The following is a 21863-nucleotide window of genomic DNA, read 5'->3' on the forward strand; positions in this document are numbered from 1 at the left end:
CCCCATGGCAATTAGGACCATGCCCAGAGTCACCTGGGCAAGTCAAAGGAACCGCTTTAATTGAGATCTCGAGATGTCACACAGATCTGTCTGCCTTCCGCCCCACCAGGAAGAAAAGTCCTTCGTTGTCGGCGGTGGTGGAGGAATAACTTTGCCAGATCACCTCGAACTGCTCGATGGTGTAGCCAGCCTCTTTCACGGCAGCCTCTACTGCCTCCGGGCCCAGGGAGAGGCTGGAGAACCTCTGCTGACCAATCGTGTAGTAGCTGCTCTTGAGCGCGTCCACGACCACCAGGAAGCCCCCGGGCTTGAGCAGGCTGCCCAGGTTCCTGAGCGCCGTGCAGTAGGTGGGGAGGTCTGGGCAGGCTGCGTCCAGGCACAGCGTGCTGAGCAGGCAGTCGGCCGGAGCCACGCGGACCGCGCCCAGGGGCTGACTCTGAGTCACGTCGCACTTCAGCACCTGCCTGACCGCCCGCCTCAACTTCTCCTCCTTCTCCGGCCCCTTGACTCTGAAAAGCACAAACCAACTAGCATCAGCGTCGCTTGCTGCTCTAGTCATGGGGACCCCCCATTTCTCTAATCGGGGCTGAAAATGGCAATGTGACAAGAATGAGCATCCTTAGAGCCATCCCAATTGGGAAAGGTGGGACTATTTTGTTATCTAAATGTGACCATATTCCCTGAGCTGGGCTTAATCTCTTAATAAAGTGAATAATGATGTGGAAATCATACGAATTCCCTGCTGTCTGCTTCTACAATGAACTGCCCCACCCTTGAAATTATTCTTCCTCACTGCTTTGTTATTGACTTATTAATTATTACTACTGTTCTCGTCCCTTCTGCCAAACTGCAAGGTAGTAGCCATTGACCCATACTGAGGAAGTAATCATGGGTTTAGAATATTGAAACGTTATCTTGGTAGTAGCTGCTGATGGATGACGGGGTGGGGTCATGCACCGATGTTTTTAGATGCTGTTCATCACTATCCTATAGCTGTTCCCAGGGAAGCCCCTCTGGAGAGAAGAAAACTACTACCCCCTATTCTCAGTCTCCAAAAAATATTGCAGACAGAGTATATTTTCTGACAGACATCGTTTTTTTGGTAGCCTTGCCAGTAATCCTGTTGTTTTCTGTCAAATCAGTGGAGTTTCTTGAGAGAAAATCAATTAATGGAGAAGAGAAAACAAGAGCAGGAGCTGGAATAGAGTCCTGTGGTACTATGGTGTGGGTCTGAATATCCCCCCAAAGCCCACATGTTTAAGGCTTGCCCCTTTGTGCTGTTGGGATGTGGTGGAGCCTTTAGGAAGTGGACCTAATGGGAGGATTTTGGGTCACTCCCCAGTGGACCATGGGACCCTGGTCTCTTCCTCTTTTTCCCTTCCTTTATGGGCCATGAGATGAATGGTTTTGTTCACCATGTGCTGCTGCCCTGAAGTGCCACCTCACCACAGGCATGAAAGCCATGTGAAACCATGAGCTCAAATAAACCTTTTATTCTTATAAGCTGTTTGTCTCAGATATTAGTTCTAGTAAAGGAAAGATAACTATCATGCCTGGATCCTTTTTGAATTTTTTTAGGGAAGAAATGAAGGACAAATTAACAAATGACCAAAAGTAAATAAATGCTTAGAGTATACAAGAGAAACTGGAGAGAGGGAACGGAAAAGGAGAAGAAATAGCAGAAAATCAGACAGATAAGAGAAAGGGAAGAAACAATGAGTGTTTAAGAGCCCAGGCCTGATGCTGCAGTGATAGAAGGGATCATCATTATAGAGCCCTTTGAGGAAGTTGGTCAACAAAGCACCCTGAAGCACATCTAGTCTTACATTTGGGGAACACGCAGTCCATGGTCTGATACAAGCTCTGGGAGAAGATGGTCACTTGGGCAGCAAGGCTTGATGAAAACAGCAGAAGACGGCCCAACATCAGACAAGCAAGAGAGACTTACACTGGGACTATTTCTAGTCATGAGACAGAGTCAATGGCTTAAATGAAACATGCAGATTTACCTTCAGGTGGAATGATTTAAGATAGTGGAAATTATTTGTGGGCATCAATTTACATATTTAATTAAAGGTCTTAAGTTGAGTGCACATAATCTGTTATTTGCAAATATTTTTTAAATATTTATTTTTTAGTTTTAGGTGGACACAATATCTTTATTTTACATTTATGTGGTGCTGAGGATTGAACCAAGTGCCTCGTGCATGCTAGGCGAGTACTCTACCGCTGAGCCACGATCCCAGCCCATGTATTTGTAAATATCTTTTATGCTTGCTAAAATTTTCCATTTAAAAGCTTAGCAATAAGCATAGGAAGAGATATTCGGTATCACTGGCCATCAGAGAAGTGCAAATCAAAACTGTGATCAAATACTTCACATCCACTAATATGGCAATAATAATTTAAAAAATCAGAGGTAAAGTGTAAAATGGTGCAGCTACTTTGGACAGCAGTCTGGAAGTTCCTTAAAAAAAGTTAAAGTTACCACAAGACCTGGAGTTTCACTCCTAGGTGTATACCCAAGAGAAATAAAAACATAGCCATACAAAAACTTATATATGAATGTCCATGAGTAGCTAAAAGGTGGAAACAACTTAAATGCCTGTCAACTTATAAACAGATAAATAAAATGTGGCATATGCTTATAATGAGGATATTATTTGTCAATGAAATGAAGTTCTTTCTGATACATACTACAACATGAATGAACCTCAAAGATATTATAGTAAATAAAAGAAGCCACAACCCAAAAGCCACAAATTATAAGATTCCATTCATATAAAAATGTCCAGAAAAGGAAAATCAACAGAGACTAAAAGCAGATTAGTTTAGTGTTTGCTAGAAGATGGACTTGAGCTGGAGGGGCAGGTAGGAGTCCCTGCTAATGGGTAGAGGGCTTCTTTAGGGAGTTATGAAAATGTTCTAAAATGGATTGTGGTGAGGTTTGTGCAACTCTAAGTCTACTGAAAAGCATTGAGTTGCACATTTTAAATGGGTCTATTGATTGCATGGTATGTGGGTTGTATCTCAATAGTTTCTTATATTAAAGAATAGAAAGATGCTTAGCAAGGTATTGGTTTTAGGGAATTCCTACCAACCACTAAACTGGTATCTGCATAGGGAATAACCTTCGATTGGGGTCTGCCAGTTCCCTAACCAATCATAAAAATGGTGGTAGGGTAACCATTTGTCCTGATTTGTCTTGGATTTTCTGGTTTTAGCACTTAAAATTCCCTATCCTGGGTTCCTGTGGTAGTCTGGGCAACGTAGGACATTGTTTTCCTACTTTTAGGGAAACTAAAGCCATGGAAACTACTTATAAAGCTGCCACTCAGCCTTGACAGACTATGAATGACTTGATAGAACCCTTTAAAATAAAAACTTGTTATTCAACATTATAGAAGTTTATGAGAAACACAGGTTTGAATAGGTAAATAATCTAGAACAGAAAAAAAAATAACCTATCTGTACACATGGATAACTTAAATGTATAGAAAAAGCTAAAGCAGTACAACATAATGTTCTTTGGGACATGTTTAAAATGACCCTTTATGTCGGGAACATTGTGGGAATGTGTATTTAAGTGATTACGTCAGAAGCAGAATGGACCTCTGTGCTCTATTGTGTATCAAACGATTTTAAAGACACAAATTACCACAGAACTAGTACTTGCCAGTCAGAGGATGATGGAAATTGTTCCCAAACTGTGAGACACACTGTGAAGTCTTGAAAGCTCACAGAGAATGTGCCAATTTGAGAGGAGAATTTGTTAGAAACACCCACTGTTGCAGATACCTGCTTGTCCTTGGAGGGACAGCAAACATTGGTGAACTCAGTTGCCAAGGCAGCAGCGTGCAGATTACACCTCAGGGCTCCTGGGGCCTGCAAGTACACTGCAGGGAAATGGACTCTCCTGGAGACCCAGGCAATTACCACTCAGCCTCACGTTTAGCTCAAAGGGGTAGGCAATAAACACACACCGGAGAAGTGTTATGCTGTTTTACAGAATGCTAACAGTGCTAACAGCAGTGTGGCCATTTCCCTCCTTCTAAAGATCTACTCTTTCAAATGAACCAATATGCAAAAAAAGGCAGCTATTTTCTCTGTAAATATTCTATCTATAAAAGCCTGAGGGAAGGGGGAGGGAGAGGAAAAAAAAATGAAATGATAAGGAGCAGGACTCCTGAGAAGCCACAGTGTGAAAGTCTCTTCCCGTATCCCAGGTAGTTATCCTAAGATTGGGAGGAAGTTCTTTCTGCCCTGTCTCAGCAAGGCAGGCAGTGAGTAGAATCCCCTGGGCAAGCCTTTCCAATACACTCAATCCCCATCCCTAGAGGTTCCTGCAGGCCCTCCTGAGGGAGAACCATCAAAACTTGTCAAGGACACAAAGGCCAAATTAACTTGGATGTCAGTATAAGAACTGTAGGAACAAGGAAGGATCACTAGAAAGCCTTTGGTGGCGTTCACACCGGAGTCAGGTGGACATTCCAGGAGGAAGTCTGGAAGGCAAAATGCAAACATTCCTTTTTATTTACAAATATGTTTGAACCTCTGTTATATGACAGGAAGTAGGTTAGGTACAGGGAACTTAAGGATGAACAAATGAGAAACAGGTCCTATCCTCATGGAGAATTACAGATGGGCTAGGGAGAATTAATCAATGACCATCCACAAAAAAAAAAAAAAAAAATGGAAATTAAAACTGACAAATGCAAAGAAGGAAAGGAACCGAGAACTTGTGGAGGAATGTTGGGATCTTGGCTTGGTCTAGAGGATCAAGAAAATTTCCTCCAAAAAGAAGGTCAGGTAAGCAGAGACATGGCAGATGTGCATGTCAGAGACGACTGGGGAGGAAGACATTCCAGTAGAAGGAAACAGCAAGTGCAAAGGTCATATGGAGAAGGCATGCTGCTGTGAGGCAAGTGGGTTGGCAGGTGGCCAGGCCTGTGGTGAGGCAGGACATTGTGGCAGAGAAAGCTGCTCACCTCATGGTGGCCTGAGAAGAGGGAGAGGAAGAGGGACACAGACAGGGAAAGAGAGGGGCTGGGGACAAGATATAGCCTTCAAGAGCAGGCCCCCAGTGACCCACTTTTTCTAACAAAACTCACCCTCCTAAAATTTCCATCACCTTCCAGTAGCCCATTAAATTATGAATCCATCAATGGGTGAATCCATTGATGAGGTCCTTGTGACCCAGTCACCACTCAAAGGCCTTAACTCTGAATACTGCTACCTTTGGGACCAACCCTTTAACACATGAACTTTTGGGGGACATTTTGGATCCAAAACCACAACATAGACTATGCTGGGAATTTTGCTTTTTCTCTTAAAAGCCATGGGGAGTCATTAAGAGGTGCTAAGAAAGTGAGTGACATGATCAGATTTCTACCTTGACATAACCACTGGGCATGCAGAGCAGAGAAAACCAAATGAAAGGACAACAGTGGAAGTGGGGAGGCCAGTTCAGAGGGAGAGGATGGCAGCTAGAACCAGGATGATGATAAATATTGGAAGAAAGAAACTGGTTCAAGAGAAATGCGGGAAGTATAACGGACAGAACTTAGTACTAGATTAGACATGGAACGTGACAGAGGTTGACTTCAGGCTTCTGGCTTGTCCAATTAATTGTATGATGATGCCATTCAAGGAGCTAAGAATACCAGAAATAGAGCAGATCAAGAACAGAGCTTAGTTCTATTTTGAATGCATTGAGGGACTTGGAGACACACGAGTAGAAGGGCCTACAACCTGAAGGAAATGACTAGCTGAAGGTTTCTCAGCCTGCCCTGTGCATTCTCCCAGAGAGGTAATGCAGGCAGAACATCGATGTAAGAGAGCAGCATTCTTATAAAAGGCAGAAACTTCTCCCAGACATCACCAAAATAATCACCTTGACCCTCATGATCCTGATTTTCAGAAAGAGTATCAATATTCTTTTGCAAGCCATGGAAATCCAGAAATGCCTTGTGACAGAGGTAGTCCACTAGTTTGTAGAACAAAACAGGCACAATTGTATGTATGTGGGGACGATATACCAACATCTTTTTAAAGCAGATATGGAGATTTTTGCATAGAGAGTATTTATGTTAGAGAACTGTCACCTCTGTGGGTGCTCAAGCTGTCACCTCTGCAGGTGCTCAGGCTTTTGCTTTGTTGGGTACACTGAGGTTAAGTGAAAGCTGCTCTATGCAGACACAACCAGAGGCCTCTAACCTCTCTGGGTTTCACCTGGCAGCCCCGAGGGCTGAGAACAGCTCACAGAGCACACCTGTAACTCACTCTCACCCACCTGTGTGTCCTGGCACTCACTCTCACCCACCTGTGTGTCCTGGCACACCAGTGGAAGCTCCTCTCTAGACACCAACACTTCTTTGACCGTAATGTGCATCTAGTCCCCAGCAGCTCTTGTGAAAACACAGGCTCCAATGCTGTAGTGGCCAGTGAGTCCCAAGAGTCTGCATTTCTAGCCAGCTCCCAATGTGATTTCAAAGCTGCCAGTCTGAGGACCACAGATTTAAGTAGTGTGTTCCAAGTTCCAGGGGCCAGAGACTAATGAATGCTATTTCTGGGATTTCTTAAGGGAAAAGTTCACTTTCTTCTGATCATGGCATAAGCTGGAGTAGTTGTATATCAGTGTTGGACTTTCTAATTTAATAAATTGAAAGTGTGAGGCAGGAGTTTGGTACCAATGTCTTACAGCTTTCAGATAGTTGTAAAAATGAGTGATTTCTAAATGTATGCATCATACTCCAGAGACACAGGAGGAGGAAACAGCTCATTGTCCTTGGCAGCCGTCAGCACAAGAAATAGCTTCTGATAAAGAAGAAATAATCCGAGGGGAAATAGGTTGTAGGCTGATAGAAGTACTTGAGGATGTGAGAAAGATATAGTTGAACGGGATCACTATCATTCTCAAAATAGTTGGAGCCACAGGATCTGGCATTAGGATAAAGACAGGAATGCAGAAACTCACTGCCAAAAATACAGTTCCTCATTCTAACAGACTGGAAAAGAGGTTGTCTCAAGAGCAAATTGTTCCAAGCTGACGATTCCAGCATGAGATAAGTAATGCTTTTAGTATCCTGTAAAATTTTAAGGGTTCGTTTTTGAATGAGATGGAAAAGCTTGTGATGGCTAGGGAAATTGAGAACAAAGTTCTAAAAGCCTTCTTGACACATGATTTAGAGTTTGGAGAGCTGCATTATCTAACAATGTCTGGGATCTTTATATATAACCAAACTTTCTCTGAAAATCCACAAATCCTGGTAAATTCCTTATTTATTTAATAATTTTTGATATTGTCCAAACATCCTCATAGCTATAGTTTTGTTTTTTCTACTTATTGTCAATTTCATTCTGTGGAATCACACATTCAATAGTAAAGAGAAAGATGAAATTACTTTCATTTCAAAAACTACATCCTCACTTTAAAGGCTAAATGTATAGAATTCTAAGGGGTTATAATTCTGAGGTTAAAATGACATATAAAAATAACCCCTCTCAACCTCTTACTAAATGCCAGGAAAAATAAGACAATACTTAAGCAATATTGAACAATTTTATGATGTTGATCATGTATAAATTTGACAAAAATACCTTCCCACAAGTTTGGAAAATATGTCACTTATGTGGTCTTTTTGAAAAAATTATTTGGATATCTACTGAGTTAACTAAGAAATGAATCATAATTAAAACTCAGTGACTATATGGGGTAAAAATGGGAGTTCATAACCCACTTGAATCAAAGTGTGAAATATGATATATCAAGAACTATGTAATGTTTTGAACAACCAACAATAAAAAAAAAATAACCACTAACACCAAAAAAAAAAAAAAAACCTCAGTGACTACAAAAAATCATATAAAATGAGCATAGTACAAGTAACTGTAAACATGATTACAAATCAAAGAAAATGTCCCCATGGATCTTGAAATAAAATATAATACTTCAAATTTCAATATTTGATTTTAAATATCTCAGATTTCAAGAATAAATAGTGGGAAGAGAGATGCCAGAGGCACATTAGGTATTAAAAATTGTTAAATTCCTCATATTAAGAAGAAGAAAAAATTATTGATTCTTACCTTACATTGACAAGCTGAGAAAATTTACTTATAGCTAAGCTGTATAGTAAGAAAGGCTAAAAGGAGTTTTTTTTTGTTTTTGTTTTTGTTTTTGTTTTTAGATGAAGGGAAAGAATGCCAGACAGAAGCCTATACCTTCAGAAAGGAATGAACACCAGACAGCACAGACACATGGATAAATACAAATATACATAGTCTTAATCGGTTTATAACAAAATACCCTAGAATGGGTGATTTATAAAGGAAGCTGGAAGTCCAAGATCAAGGTACTGATACAGCAGGTTCTGATGAAGACACTCTTCTGGACTGCAGATGGCTGATTCCTCCTTGAATCTTCACAAGGCAGAAGGAGAACTAGAGAGCTCTCCAGGGTCTAAGGGCACTAATCCCTCACACATGAAGGCTTAGCTCTCATGATTTGAGCACCTCCCAAAGGCCCTAACTCCTAAAACCATCACATTATGGGGTGAAGACTTCAATGTGGGATTTTTGGAGGGACACAAATATTTTTGATAGCTCATTCCTTTTTAATGCTAAATAATAGTTCATTGTCTGGATGTACCACAATTTGTTTATTCCTTTACCTGCTGAATCTTGGTCACCTTTAATTTTTTACAATTATGAAGAAAGTTGTTATAAATGTCCATAGTCACTTCAAGGGGTAGATACAAGTTTTCAACTCCTTTGAGCAAATACCAAAAAGTGCAATTGCTAAATCATAGAGTGAGGATATGTTGAGTTTTGTTAGGAATAACCAAATTATCTTCCAAAGTGGCTATACCATTTTGCATTTCCACAAGCAATGATTAGAAGATCCTGTTGCTACACATCTTTACCAGCATTTGGTGTTGTCAGTGCTATGGATTTTGGCCATTGTAATATGTGTGTAGTGGTGGGTTTTGTTATTGTTGTTGTTTTGTTTTTGGTAATGCATTCTACCAGATTAGTAAAAACTGAGTCACAGATTCCAAAGACTATTCTAGGGGAGGAAATTAAACAAGGGTGTGAACACTTAGCCCAGAATTATTAGGGGCTATCTTAGAGGTTGACCACAACACCATTGTGGTATATCCAGACAAACATAGGAAGGTTGATATGGCCATATTAATGTCAGACAAAGTAGACTTTTAGACAAAGTGTGCTACTGGAGATAAAAGATGTTCCATGATAATAAAACGATCATTTCATCAAGAAGACATAATAATCCTAAAAATGCATGTATATGATACCAGAGTTTCAAAATGCACAAAGCAAACGTTAACAAAACTATAGGGAGCAAGGGATAAATTTGCAATCATAGTTTGAGATGTTAAATTCTCTATTTGCAATTGATAGAACAAGTAAACAAAAAATCAGGATGTAGTAATTTTGAAAAATACTATAATTCTGCCTGACTTAATTGATATTTATTGAAACTATACATACAACTGAAAAATATATATTCTTTTCAATGTAGATAGCAGATATAATATTCACCAAAATAGACTATATGCTGGACCACATATAAGTCCCTGATTACAACAAAATTAAATTAGAAACCAATGACAATAAGATATCAAGAAAACCCCTGAATTTTTGTAGACTAAACAACACAATTATATATAATTCATGGTTAAAAATAATAAATAAATAAATATTAGAAAATATGACAAATCAGATAGCAATAAAAATACAATATGTCAAAAATCATGGGATGCAACTAAAACAGCACTGAGGGAAATTTGTAGTTTTAAATGCCTCCATTTGAAGAAATAAGTACAGGAAATCAGTGATTTAACCTTGCATTTTAAGAAGTGAGAAAAATTAAAAGGAAGAATTTTGGAATGCTAGAAAAATAATTTTTAAGAACAATTGAGTAGAAAATAAGAAAAATAAGACTATAAACCAATAAAATAGGAAATGAATGAAAATAGAGAAAAATCAACAACTCAAAAGTTGGTTATTTAAAAAAAATTAACAAAATTGATTAATTTCTAGTAAGATTAATCAATATGTCTTAAAAAGAATCAATGAGGAGAGAATACTACAGATTCTATAGATATAAAAGGGTATTAAAAGAATAATGTAAAAAAATTTATGCTCATAAAGCTGACAGCCAAGATGAAAAGCTACAAATTCCTAGTATAGTATTATACATAGAACATCTATCAAAGCAGATATAAAAAATAGAAAATGCAAACAACCAACAAAGAAAAGCTATTCTGAATAAAAGATCTGCACACATACACACACACAAATCCTTCAGGTTCAAATACTTTCATGGTGAATTTTATTAATCATTTAAGAAGGAAAAAAAAGAAGACTAATATTATACAAAGTCTTTGAGAAAACTCACCCAACTTGTTTTATGACTCCAGAATCATAATATCAATATCTGTCAAGCATATTACAAAAAAGATAGTTCAATATCCCCCACAAATACAGAATAAAAATTATTAGTATTAGCAAGTAATGTTCACCAATACATACAAAGGATAACACTTCATGACAAAGGGGTTTATGCTAGTTTGGTTTAACATTTAAAATCATTGAATGTAATTCACATTTTCAAAATAAAAAAAGAAGAAGAAAAAAATACATGCCCATCTCAATAAAAGAAAAAAATACCTGACAAAATTCAACATTTGATTAAAAACTTTAAAAAATTTCCCAGAAACTTCCAAGAAGCTAATATAAAGAAGCTTGGTCTGATAAAGAATATCTATGAAGATGAATTATTGAACATTTTTCCTCTAAGATAAGCAATAAGGCACAAATATCTGCTCTCATTATTTTATTTAAAATCTCATTAGAAGTGCTAGCCAGTGTAATAAGTCCTGAAAAAAAAGGTAAAAAGTTGGAATAGAAGAAGAAAATCTATTTTTATTTTCAGATAGTTTAGTAGTGTACATAGAAAATCATATGGAATCTAAAAAAAAACAAACTAAAATTAATTAGTGATGTCAGCAAGGTCATGGGACAGAAGCCAATATACAAATTATTTCTATATGAAATTAACAAAATGAAAAATTTAAAACACAATAATAGCATTTAAAAATAAAAATTTAAACATGCAAAATGTGAACTTATAAGACATTTCTAAGAGTAATTCATAAGCAAATGAAAAGACAAACCATGTTCGTAGACTAAAGATTCATTATGTCCATTCTCCTAAATTAATCTGTAAATTCAGGGGAATTTCAAATTTCACCAGGATTTTTCTGAAGATTTATAAATTTTCTCTAAAATTTATGTCAAAATACAATGGCAATGGAATTGCTAAAATAATCTTGAAAAAGAACAAAGCTGGAGGATTTATACCACCTGACTTCAAGACTTAACTATGTCTAGTAAAGTGCATAAACCAACATAAGCCCAGTAGAATTTAAACAACTCTGGGTGGTAGTAAAAATGTTAATTGGAACAATAAAATAAAACATTAATTTTATTCATTTTAAATAGCATTGTGCCACCAATGAGTTACCTCAATAACTGACATTTGACAATCCACATTAACTACCAATAAGACAATGTATGAACAGTATGTAAGTAAAGTACTATTTAGTTTAGAATACTAATAACCTTGAGTAGAAGAAACCTGTAGGAAGTCTGCAGCCCATTAGAACAAATGAAAAACTGAAGAAATAGAAGCACACTTTGGTTTTAGAAGGGAAGCTGGCTTTTAGGAATAAACCGAAGTTGACTAGTAGATGGGAATCAAATATAAGTGCAATTCTAGAGAACTGAATTGACCTTCACTCCAGAAAAGAGTCTGAGCAGGCATATTCTTTATGACTGTTTTAAATCTGCAAGAGTTCATATTGATCCCTAGGATTCAGTAATATTACCTGAATTCTCCATGTTGTTAAAGTTCAAGGGCAGAGCCACCTTTGACATTTCCTTGCCTTCATTCCCAATCTTTAACAATCATTTTTCATTCTAGCTCAAAAACTGATCTTAAAATAATCTACCTCTCTTCATCACCGAAGAACAAGCTACTATCATTTCTCACCTGGATTTAAGTTATTTCTTTTCTACATCTTTTGTTTCCTTCTAAATCCTTTCTTTTTTTTTTTCTAGGTTATTGATTTTTAAAATTTTTTTATTATTAGTTGTTCAAAACATTACAAAGCTCTTGACATATCATATTTCATACATTTGATTCAAGCAGATTATGAACTCCCATTTTTACCCCGTATACATATTGCAGATTCACATCGGTTACACATCCACTTTTTTACATACTGCCATACTAGAGTCTGTTGTATTCTGCTGCCCTTCCTATCCACTACTATCCCCCCTCCCTCCCCTCCCCTCCCATCTTCTCTACCCCATCTACTGTAATTCATTTCTCTCTCTTGTTTTTTTCCCCTTTCCCCTCACTTCCTCTTATATGTAATTTTGTATAACAATGAGGGTCTCCTTCCTTTACCATGCAATTTCCCTTCTCTCTCTCTTCCCCTCACCCTCTCGTCCCTGTTTAATGGTGATCTTCTTCTCATGCTCTTCCTCCCTATTCTGTTCTTAGTTGCTCTCCTTATATCAAAGATGACATTTGGTATTTGTTTTTTAGGGATTGGCTAGCTTCACTTAGCATAATCTGCTCTAATGCCATCCATTTCCCTGCAAATTCCATGATTTTGTCATTTTTTAGTGCAGAGTAATACTCCATTGTGTATAAATGCCACATTTTTCTTATCCATTCATCTATTGAAGGGCATCTAGGTTGGTTCCACAGTCTAGCTATTGTAAATTGTGCTACTATGAACATTATTGTAGCAGTATCCCTGTAGTATGTTCTTTTCCTTTCAATCCATTCTCCACACAGCAACCAGAGAGATCTTGTAAATGTCATTGTTCTCTGGTTATACATCCCAAACACCTCTCATTGCACGTGAAGCCCATAATCTTTTAACTTGGACCAGAAGGTCCTAAATGATCTGGCCTTTGCCTGACTTTCCTGATGTGAGTTCTAGGAGGGATGGGCCTTCCTCTCTTTTGTTCAGTGTTCTGACCTAGGAGCTGGTATTATGTGGCATGTCATAGTTGTTCAACACAGGTTTGTTGAATGAATTAACTAGTTAATCCTAATTCCCTTAGCTAGGATCCAAAAAGTATCAACACCTGTTTCTTGAGAGAGCTTGTTTTGCCTTAAATCAAAACTGCTTTATGATTCACTATACCTCAATAGTGAATCACCTGAATTAGAAATCAAGAAAGCAATCCCGTTTACAATAGCCAAACTAAAAACTAAAAAAAAAAAAAGATAAATAAAATGCTTAGGAATAAACTGAACCAAAGAGGTGAAAGATCTCATAATGGAAACTTTGAAACACTGATGAAAGCAATTAAAGAGGACAAAAAAATTTGGAAAGAGATTATAATTCATAGACTGGAAGAATCAAATTGTTAAAATGCCCGTAGTGCCCAAATCAATCTATAGTTTCAATGAGGTTCCTATCAAAATATCAATGACATTCTTCAAAGAACTAGAAAAAGCAATCCTCAAATTTATATGAAACTACAAACCAACAAAAAAGCACTCCCTACCCTAATAGCCAAAAGTAATCTTGTTTGTTTGTTTGTTTTGGTGTTACTGGGGACTGAACCCAGGACCTCATTCATGTTAGACACGCTCTCTACTATGAAGCTACATCCCCAATTCAAAGTAATCGTAAGCAAAAAAAAAAAAAAAGACCAAAATCAGAAGCATTATACCTCACTTCAAAATATACTACAAAGTTTGGGTCATCAAAAAATCATGGTGTTGCCTCAAAAATGGACACATAGACCAATGGAATGGAATAGTGAGCCCAAAACAAGACCCTTGTATCTATAGTTAATTGACTTTCAACAAAGCTACTAATAATATACACTAGAGAAAGGACCATCTTTTTTAATATTTATTTTTTAGGTGTAGATGGACACAACACAATGCCTTTATTTTTATGTGGTACTGAGGATCGAACCCAGGTCCCGCCCATGCTAGGCGAGCGCTCTACCGCTAAGCCACAGTCCCACCCCCAGGACCAGCTTAATAAATGGTGCTGTGAAAGTTGGGTAGTCACAGGCAGAAGTGTGAAACTAGACCCCTGTCTCTCTATGGTTACAATTAGCACAAAAGCTATGAAACTACTAGAAGAAAACATAAGGGAAATGCTTTAGGACATCAGAATGGGAAAGGATTTCTTGGACAAGATCCTCCAAACACAGCAAGCAAAAGCAAAAATATACACATGGGATGACCTCAAACTAAAACCTATCTATACAGCAAAGAAAACAATCATCAGAGTAAAGAGACAACCCACAGAAGGGGAGGAAATAGTTACAAAGTATATAACTGATAAGAAGTTAACATCCAGAATATACAAGGAGCTCAAAAACTCAAAAGAAAAACAAGGACAACAAAAGACACAAATAAACCAATTTAAAAATGGGCAACAGACATTTGTGAAAAGAAGATGTAGGAATGGCCTGCAGATGTGTGAAAAATGCTCAATATCAATAGTCATCAGGGAAATATAAATCAGTGAGTAAGAACGCTCACGCCAGTAAGAATGCTCTTACCAGAAACACAGAAGACAACAGTGCTGGCAAAGAAAAAGGGGACACTGGCACACTGTTTGTGGGACGGTAAATTAGGGCAGTCAGCATGGGAAGTGATGTGAAGGTTCCTCATTCCAGCAATTCCACGGCTGGGTTTATAATCTCACTCCTGGGTAGCATGACTAGAGATAACAACTGCTTTACATATTTCAGAAGCCAAAAGAAAGGATTTTGAATGCCTTCATCATAAAGAAGTCGTGAACATCTTAGGAGATAGAAATGCTTAATCTGATTGGTACATTACACAATGATCAAAACACTCTAAGCTACCCCATTAATACATAGAGTTTTTATGTTTTTCTGTCTTAGTTAAAAATAAAATTAATAATTATATATTTTCTCATTGTAAGTGAAAAAGAAAAGGAAAGACTACACAATATGTGTAGCATGTAAAAAAGAAGAAAAATACAGGAAAAAAGTGAACTTTGGGTCTGTGGAAGAGACAGGGAAAGTCATGTTAAAATTAAGTCATAGATAATTGGGGAGGAGAAGATATGAAAAACAAAATAAAAAAAAACTACAGGAGCATTAAAAGAAAAGAAGAAGGAAAATATAATTGAGCACATAAGAAGTAGCACATAGGGTTAGCTGGATCCAAGGAGGGGAAATACTTTCCTTTTCTCCCTTTTCTTTTTTATTTCTTTGCCTCTTTATTTACAATTTTTAAAGGAGCCTGAGGAGTCTTCACCATAAGCCTACAGCAATGACAGGATGGCCCAGGAGCTAATGGTCAGCTGGGCAGAAGAACAGACACTGTAGACACTGAAGAGATGGAGGCACATCAAGGCAAGAGGAAAAAAAAAAAAGTGAAATGCAGACCAGGTAACATTTTCCATTGGTTCTATTTTTCCTTGTGGGGAGAAATTAGTGAATTAAACAAGATTCATTTGCATAAATTTACTTGTAGATGTGGTAGTGAAGATTTTAACTCATTATCTGTGAGTATATAAACCCTAACTTTATGAATGATGAATAATGAATTCTCTTCCCATAATTCCTGTTATATTGCTTATATGAGTTTTTTTAAAAAAGAAGACCCAGTCAGCTTTTGGCTGTTTCGGTGGTGCCAGCATTAGGCACACTCACAACCAAGACCTTTGCTTGGATGCCTAGCAACCAAATGGCACTTTTGAGAGGGCAGGGCAAGCCCTGGCCCCTGAAGGCTGCTGGTAAGGAGCTGGTTTGCCCTTACTTGATGCTGTCCTAAAACTTGGGCCCATGGTAACTGAACCACACACTGCCCCTGACCCCCACAGGCCTGAAAAGCTTGTGTGTCGCTTCTTCTTGGCTCAGTATCCATCTGTTCAGCTCTCTCCTTGTGTCTTCTGTTGTTCTGGTGCACACACACACAAACCCACAAATACACACACACACAACGACATTTCAACTTTTTCTCTCATTAGCTCATTCTCCATTCAGATATACCCCTACCCCCATCTCTCTCTCATCTCTCTGTTTTTGACTTGAATTCTTGAATTTTAAGGACAATCCTTAGTTCACATCCAAGTGTCACTAAGATACCCTCAGAAAGTTGAGAAGCAGACATCAGTTGCTCTACCTGTTGCCTTCGAGGTCACACACGTAGGTCACCACAGGAGACCAGTCGAAGGCCCCTGGCTCCTTCCTTAGCCACTTCTCCAGCTCCTGCAGGTTCTGGTCTGTGTAGTCAGTGGCAATGATCTCCTTGAAGGACTCACAGGCAGAGAGGAGCTGGTAGATGGTGGGTCCAGAGCCAATGTCTATCAGGAGGTCTCCCTTCACACCACCTGGTTTGAATGAGGAAGGGGGATCAGGAATCGTACTATAGCAGTCAGCCATATTTGTAGTATCTTTAGTGGGATTATGCCGCCTGCTCTCAAAGACAGACCACCAGACTACACGTACTTCCCTCACAGTCATTTTGTAAATCATCTTTTCATTTTCCATTCCCCAATTCAGGGCAGAGACATGTTTTATTGGACTATTTTAAGGTCTATAAGAAAGAAAAAAAGATATACATCTGGTGTACAGATCCCTGATCCTGAAAGACGTAGAGAACGTAGAAACTATTAAGGAATGCTTTTGAAGAAAGTTTATTTTTTGTTTAAAAATTAAGTTTATATAATGTCCCCTGCCCCTGAAAACTACCTAGTTCTGAATATGTTGAGAACTTGTTAACATATTAACATGTTATGTTAATATGTTGAAAGGTCTTTACTTCATGCATATTGGCAACATTCCTTTCAGTGAAGAACCAAATAAGTATTGGACTCCTTCTTTCTTTCGTTTTTTAGACAGGATCTTAATGTGTTGCCCAGAGTGGCCTTGAACTTATAGTCTCAATTTCTTAAGTGGCCCATTGAGTTTAAATGGCTCCCTCTAGTCAGTGTGGACTCAAGGACAGCACTCCCTTTTGCATGACCGAATGAGATAATGGATATAAAAGCACTTTGTAAACTGCAAAATGTCTAAGTCAACATTAGCTTTTATCCTAGTTAAATAAATGCGTGATGCCAAAAAAGGTTGTCAAAATAATAACAGCTAGACACAAATCCAGTCATGCCCTGACCATATCACTCATGTTTAGACAGAAGAAATAGAGGCAACAGACAAACTCACCTAGGCAGAATATCTTGAAAAGATTTTTCAGAAGATGCTTAAGAATCTGATTTTCTGCAGAAGGCCTGGACCCAAAGTTGTAGTATTTTTCTAGGTAATCCCGAGGGTTAAAATGCCTTAGATACTCATCCTTGGAGGTGAAGCCAGATTCCATGGTGTCTCACTCTGTGCCACCAGCTCAGTGCCCCCTCCCTGTCCTGCAGAAGCCAGGGAGTCACCCTGCAGGAGTTGTCTTTCTGAGGCTGGGCTCTTGGTCTTCCTTCCACCCGTTCAGCCCACCCCATAAAGACAGATGTTTGGTTAAACACTAACAGAGAAATAGACCACAAATGTTCTGGCTGTTCTGGGAAGTGATGAAATTCCTGGAGAAGGGAATCTAGGAGAAAGAGGGAGGGCCTGAGCTGTATGCAATGCTCTGCCAGGGGTGAAGGTCAGTCACCAAAGACTGCAGACCCGGAATGACCCGGCTCACCGGAATGACCCGGCTCACCGGGAAATCATTGAACTCACAGAAGAACCCCAACATTCAGAGAGACGTGCAACTCCATCATCCTCATTCTTGTGGTGATCCCCCAGGAAAAGAGACACAAAAGATGGTTTAAATTTAAGCATATGAAAGAAGGAAAAGAGGGAAATGAGAATAGAAAATGTGTTCAGGGCTAAGGAATGTTGGCTAAAGAGGAATCTCAGATGAAATCTGAAAAAAATAATCTTTAAAACCCTAAAACCCGAACAAGGGGCTGGGGATATAGCTCAATTGGTAGAGTGCTTGCCTCACATGCACAAGGCCATGGGTTCAATCCCCAGCAACATACACACACACACACACACAAAAAAAAAAAAAAAAAAAAAAAAAAAAAAAAGGAAAGAAAGAAAGATAAAGGGAAAAAAAAAAAAAATCCCGGACAAAGCTTTCTGTAAAGTCCAGGCCACCCTGTGGCTCCCAGTCCTCCACCCCTTCCCCGTCATGGCTCAGCCTCCCTACCCCTTTCAGGTAATCCAAATCCTGACAGTTTTTCAAAGTCTCTACTTCCTTTAAGAATTCCTCACATGCCCATTTCTGAACACATGCTGCCCTTAGAATTCATTCCTTTCAGCCAAGCACTTGGTTTTATGCTGTCACATTTGCTCCAGGTTTTATCTATCAATTTTTCTTCCCAAACTAATTTTACTTATATGATAAACTCAATCACCAGCTCCCTTAGATCAAGGACTCTGGCTCAGTTCTCTTTATACCCACTACTCTAAATCATGGACCACCTAGTAGATGTTCAAAGCACTGGTTGAGTGGATGGTGGTTGTCACATTGCACCCAATGAAATTTCAGAGAGTATCCAGGATTCCCTGGGTGATGATTTAGCAAGAGCCCTTTGGTTACAAGGCACAGACACTCAAAGAATCTCAAGTAAAAAGAGAATTATGTATAATATGTCAAAATATACTCTACTATCAAGTATATCTAAAAAGAACAAATAAAATAAATATTTAAAAGAATATTTTTAAAAGAGAATTATTAATCGTAGAATATAATGGAAACTAATTATAGGGTACCTAATTTGGCCTTGTAAATCAAAACATCCTTAGGCAGTTTATCTTTCTATTTTTTTCCCCTCTCTTTGGAGGATTAGGAGCCTCTGTTATCTGCAAACTGGCTCCTTCTTTTGCTCATCCACTGCACTTGACTCCATTCTGGCCAGTCTACATGGAGGCATCTGAATCTGAACTTAACATCAATCACTGATCCTGCCCAACATACCTCAAATCAGATTTCCTGAAGGAAACAAGAGAGAGAACAGATCAGAGTAATATTTGAAAAGATAAAGACAAAGAATTTTCCAGATCTGATAAACAATATTGTGTTAGGAAGAGCCCGGTCAGGAGAGAGAAACCATATCATTAATTTGAGCTGGAAAATATTAGTTTAAAATTTAACACAAAGAATTATTAATTAAGAAGTGGTTAACTACTAAGAGGGCAAAGGAGGACTCTAAGTATGACAGGGCAAATGTAGAAAGTCACTGGGGCCAGCAAAATTAGAGAACCAGAAGAAAATTAAGAAGATGGTTTCACAAACCTGAAAGTCAGAGCTCTGGGGAGAAAATATGGGTGCTGCAGGAATCCTGGTCACCTGCAGAACTCAGGAAATGCCACTGCAGGGACCAAACATTAGCTTGGTACAAACAACCATTACTAGAGACTATCCTCTAAATCGGAAGCCCACAACCAGACTTGGGGAAGGAGGACTAGGAAATAGCAAGTTTCTTCCTCTTCTTAGCCTATGTGTCCCTTCAGAAGCTGCCATTGGTGGTCCTAACACAGAGGTAACAGGCACAAGTGAATTGTATTTTCAGATCCCAGCCCTCCCATCACAAAAAAAAAAAAAAAAAAAAAAAAAAAATACAGAAGGGTGCACTGGAGCCATGAAGCAATGAATTAATAACTGGTGGAGCTAGAAATGCATAAAATCAATAAGAAAGAAGCAATATTCTGAACTCATTTTATGTAGGCACCATTCTATGTACTTTATGCATGAAACTATTCAGTTCTTTTAACAGTTCTACAAAGGGCTACATTTAGAAGTCCAGTGAATCTTAAGGTAGATAGGAAAAAATTCAATCTCCTTTCTAAACATTTTACTGGTAAAACCACAATACCAAAAATCATGAGAAGAAGTCTAAAATATCCAGAGAAAAAAGACAGTTTACCTTCAGCAGTAGCAGTTGCACTGAGAGCAGACTTCACTGGACAAGACAAGAGAAGAATATGGCCATGGGGCTAAAACAAAGTAACAGCTCAGAATTCTATAACCAGAACGTCTTTCAATAGTTGGGGCAAAATAAAGGTATTATGATAAAAATCGAAAGCTAAACTCTTATAGGCTCTCTAAAGGAAAATTCTAAATGACATCTTTCAATTGGACGCAATGTTTCTCAGGTGCTTACGGTAGAAAAACATTGATGTGCACAAGAGGAGTGCTAAGGAACATGGGTTGTACAACATCGTTGGCTTAGAAGTACAACATATATACTCAACTTACCCAGGTCTAAAGATAATACCTTGGCACTCCCTGTACAATACAGGGATCTAAACACTTTAACTCTATGTCAAAGACATCTCCTCCAAACTTATAAGCTATTGTTATTATGCAATTTAACTCTGTCTTGCTTATTTTTAACCTTATATGACATTATGTTTTATATCTGTTAGAATCACCGACATATTGGACTCTCAGTGCAACTGCCACTGCGGAAGGTGATCTGTCTTTTTTCTCTGGATATTTTAGACATCTTTTCATGATCTTTGGTATTGTGGTTTTACCAGGAAAATGTCTAGAAGGGGGATTGCATTTTTGCCTATCTAGCTTAAGATTCTCTGGACTTCTAAATGTAGCTCTTTATAGAACTGTTATAAGAACATATTATTCCTTCTTGCATCACAAACCTTCCATCTGTCCTGCTTCCCCATTCTCTTGTTGGTGATTTGTGAGATCCAAAGTAACATATTTATGCTCCAATTTTATACAGCACAAAAGTAGTCTAGCTGAACTGTATTCACTTCCAAATGAGTAAAAGAGAAATGCAATCACACAATAATACCAATTCAGAAGACAGCAAGAGGGAAGGAAAAAGAAACAGATCTGTCAGGATAACCACAAAACATAAAATAGGAAGGTAACGAAGGAGAGTTTTTTAAAAATAGACAAAAAGATTAGTAACAGTATGTAGCACCTAAAAACAGGATTAATCAACTTGGCCTTTACAACTATGGCTGTGGTCTGAGGGTTTGAATCCCCTTAAAATCCATATGTTGAAGTCCTAACCTCCAGTGTGATAGTATTAGGAAGTGAGGACTCTTTGGGCAGAGGCTCCATGATGGAATCAACATCCTTATCAAATAGACCCAAGGGAGCTTATTTGAGCCCTCCACAATGTGAGGATACAGAAATATCTGTGAACCAGAGGAAAGCCCTCACCAGACACTGAACACACCAGTGCCTTCCTTGGTCTTGAACTCACCAGCCTCAGAACTTTGGGAAATTTCTCTTGTTTATAAGCTACCCAGTTTATGTTACTTTGTTATTGAGGCCATAACAGACTAAAAAAGACACCTACACATCTATCCCAAGAGTTCGTAGGCCATTAATAAATCAATTCATGCTTGCCCATGAAATAAGCCTCAACAAATTTCAAAGGAATGAAATGACATATTCTTTAACCAGAGCATTCAATTCTCAGTACCACATATAAATTAAAAAAAAAAAAGGTTCATTGACAACAACAACAACAACTGACAACAATTGACAATAACAATAACAAAATTTCACTCCAAAATCACTCATACAAAAATTCCAAGCAAATTATTCTCTAGTCAATAAAACTGAAAATTCTCAGGGTGCTTACTGTATTCCAGGCACTGGTTTAAGCATTTGGGACTTAAGCATTACAATAGTTCTACTGGTTAGGGACTATGATCTCCATTTCAGTCTATGAGGAAACAGAGATAGTTAAATAACTTACACAGGGCACCTCCTAGACAGCTGCACAGTTTAGTCCTGTTTTAGACCAGGTCTATCTCAAGAGCCTATTCTTTTA

The 21863-nt window shown here is 38.2% G+C and overlaps 1 protein-coding gene across 1 annotated transcript; it reads right to left on the reverse strand.

The window, feature by feature from the left end:
- Positions 1–76: 76 nt before the first annotated feature.
- On the reverse strand, positions 77–17425 carry Nnmt (nicotinamide N-methyltransferase). The gene is made up of 3 exons (XM_076843756.2): positions 17272–17425; positions 16232–16439; positions 77–509 (listed from the first exon to the last, which is right to left on the reverse strand). The coding sequence occupies exons 1-3, from the start codon at positions 17423–17425 to the stop codon at positions 77–79; spliced, it is 795 nt and encodes a 264-aa protein (XP_076699871.1).
- Positions 17426–21863: the final 4438 nt, after the last annotated feature.

Source organism: Callospermophilus lateralis, chromosome 2 (genome assembly GCF_048772815.1).
Source record: "Callospermophilus lateralis isolate mCalLat2 chromosome 2, mCalLat2.hap1, whole genome shotgun sequence".
NCBI lineage: Eukaryota > Metazoa > Chordata > Mammalia > Rodentia > Sciuridae > Callospermophilus > Callospermophilus lateralis.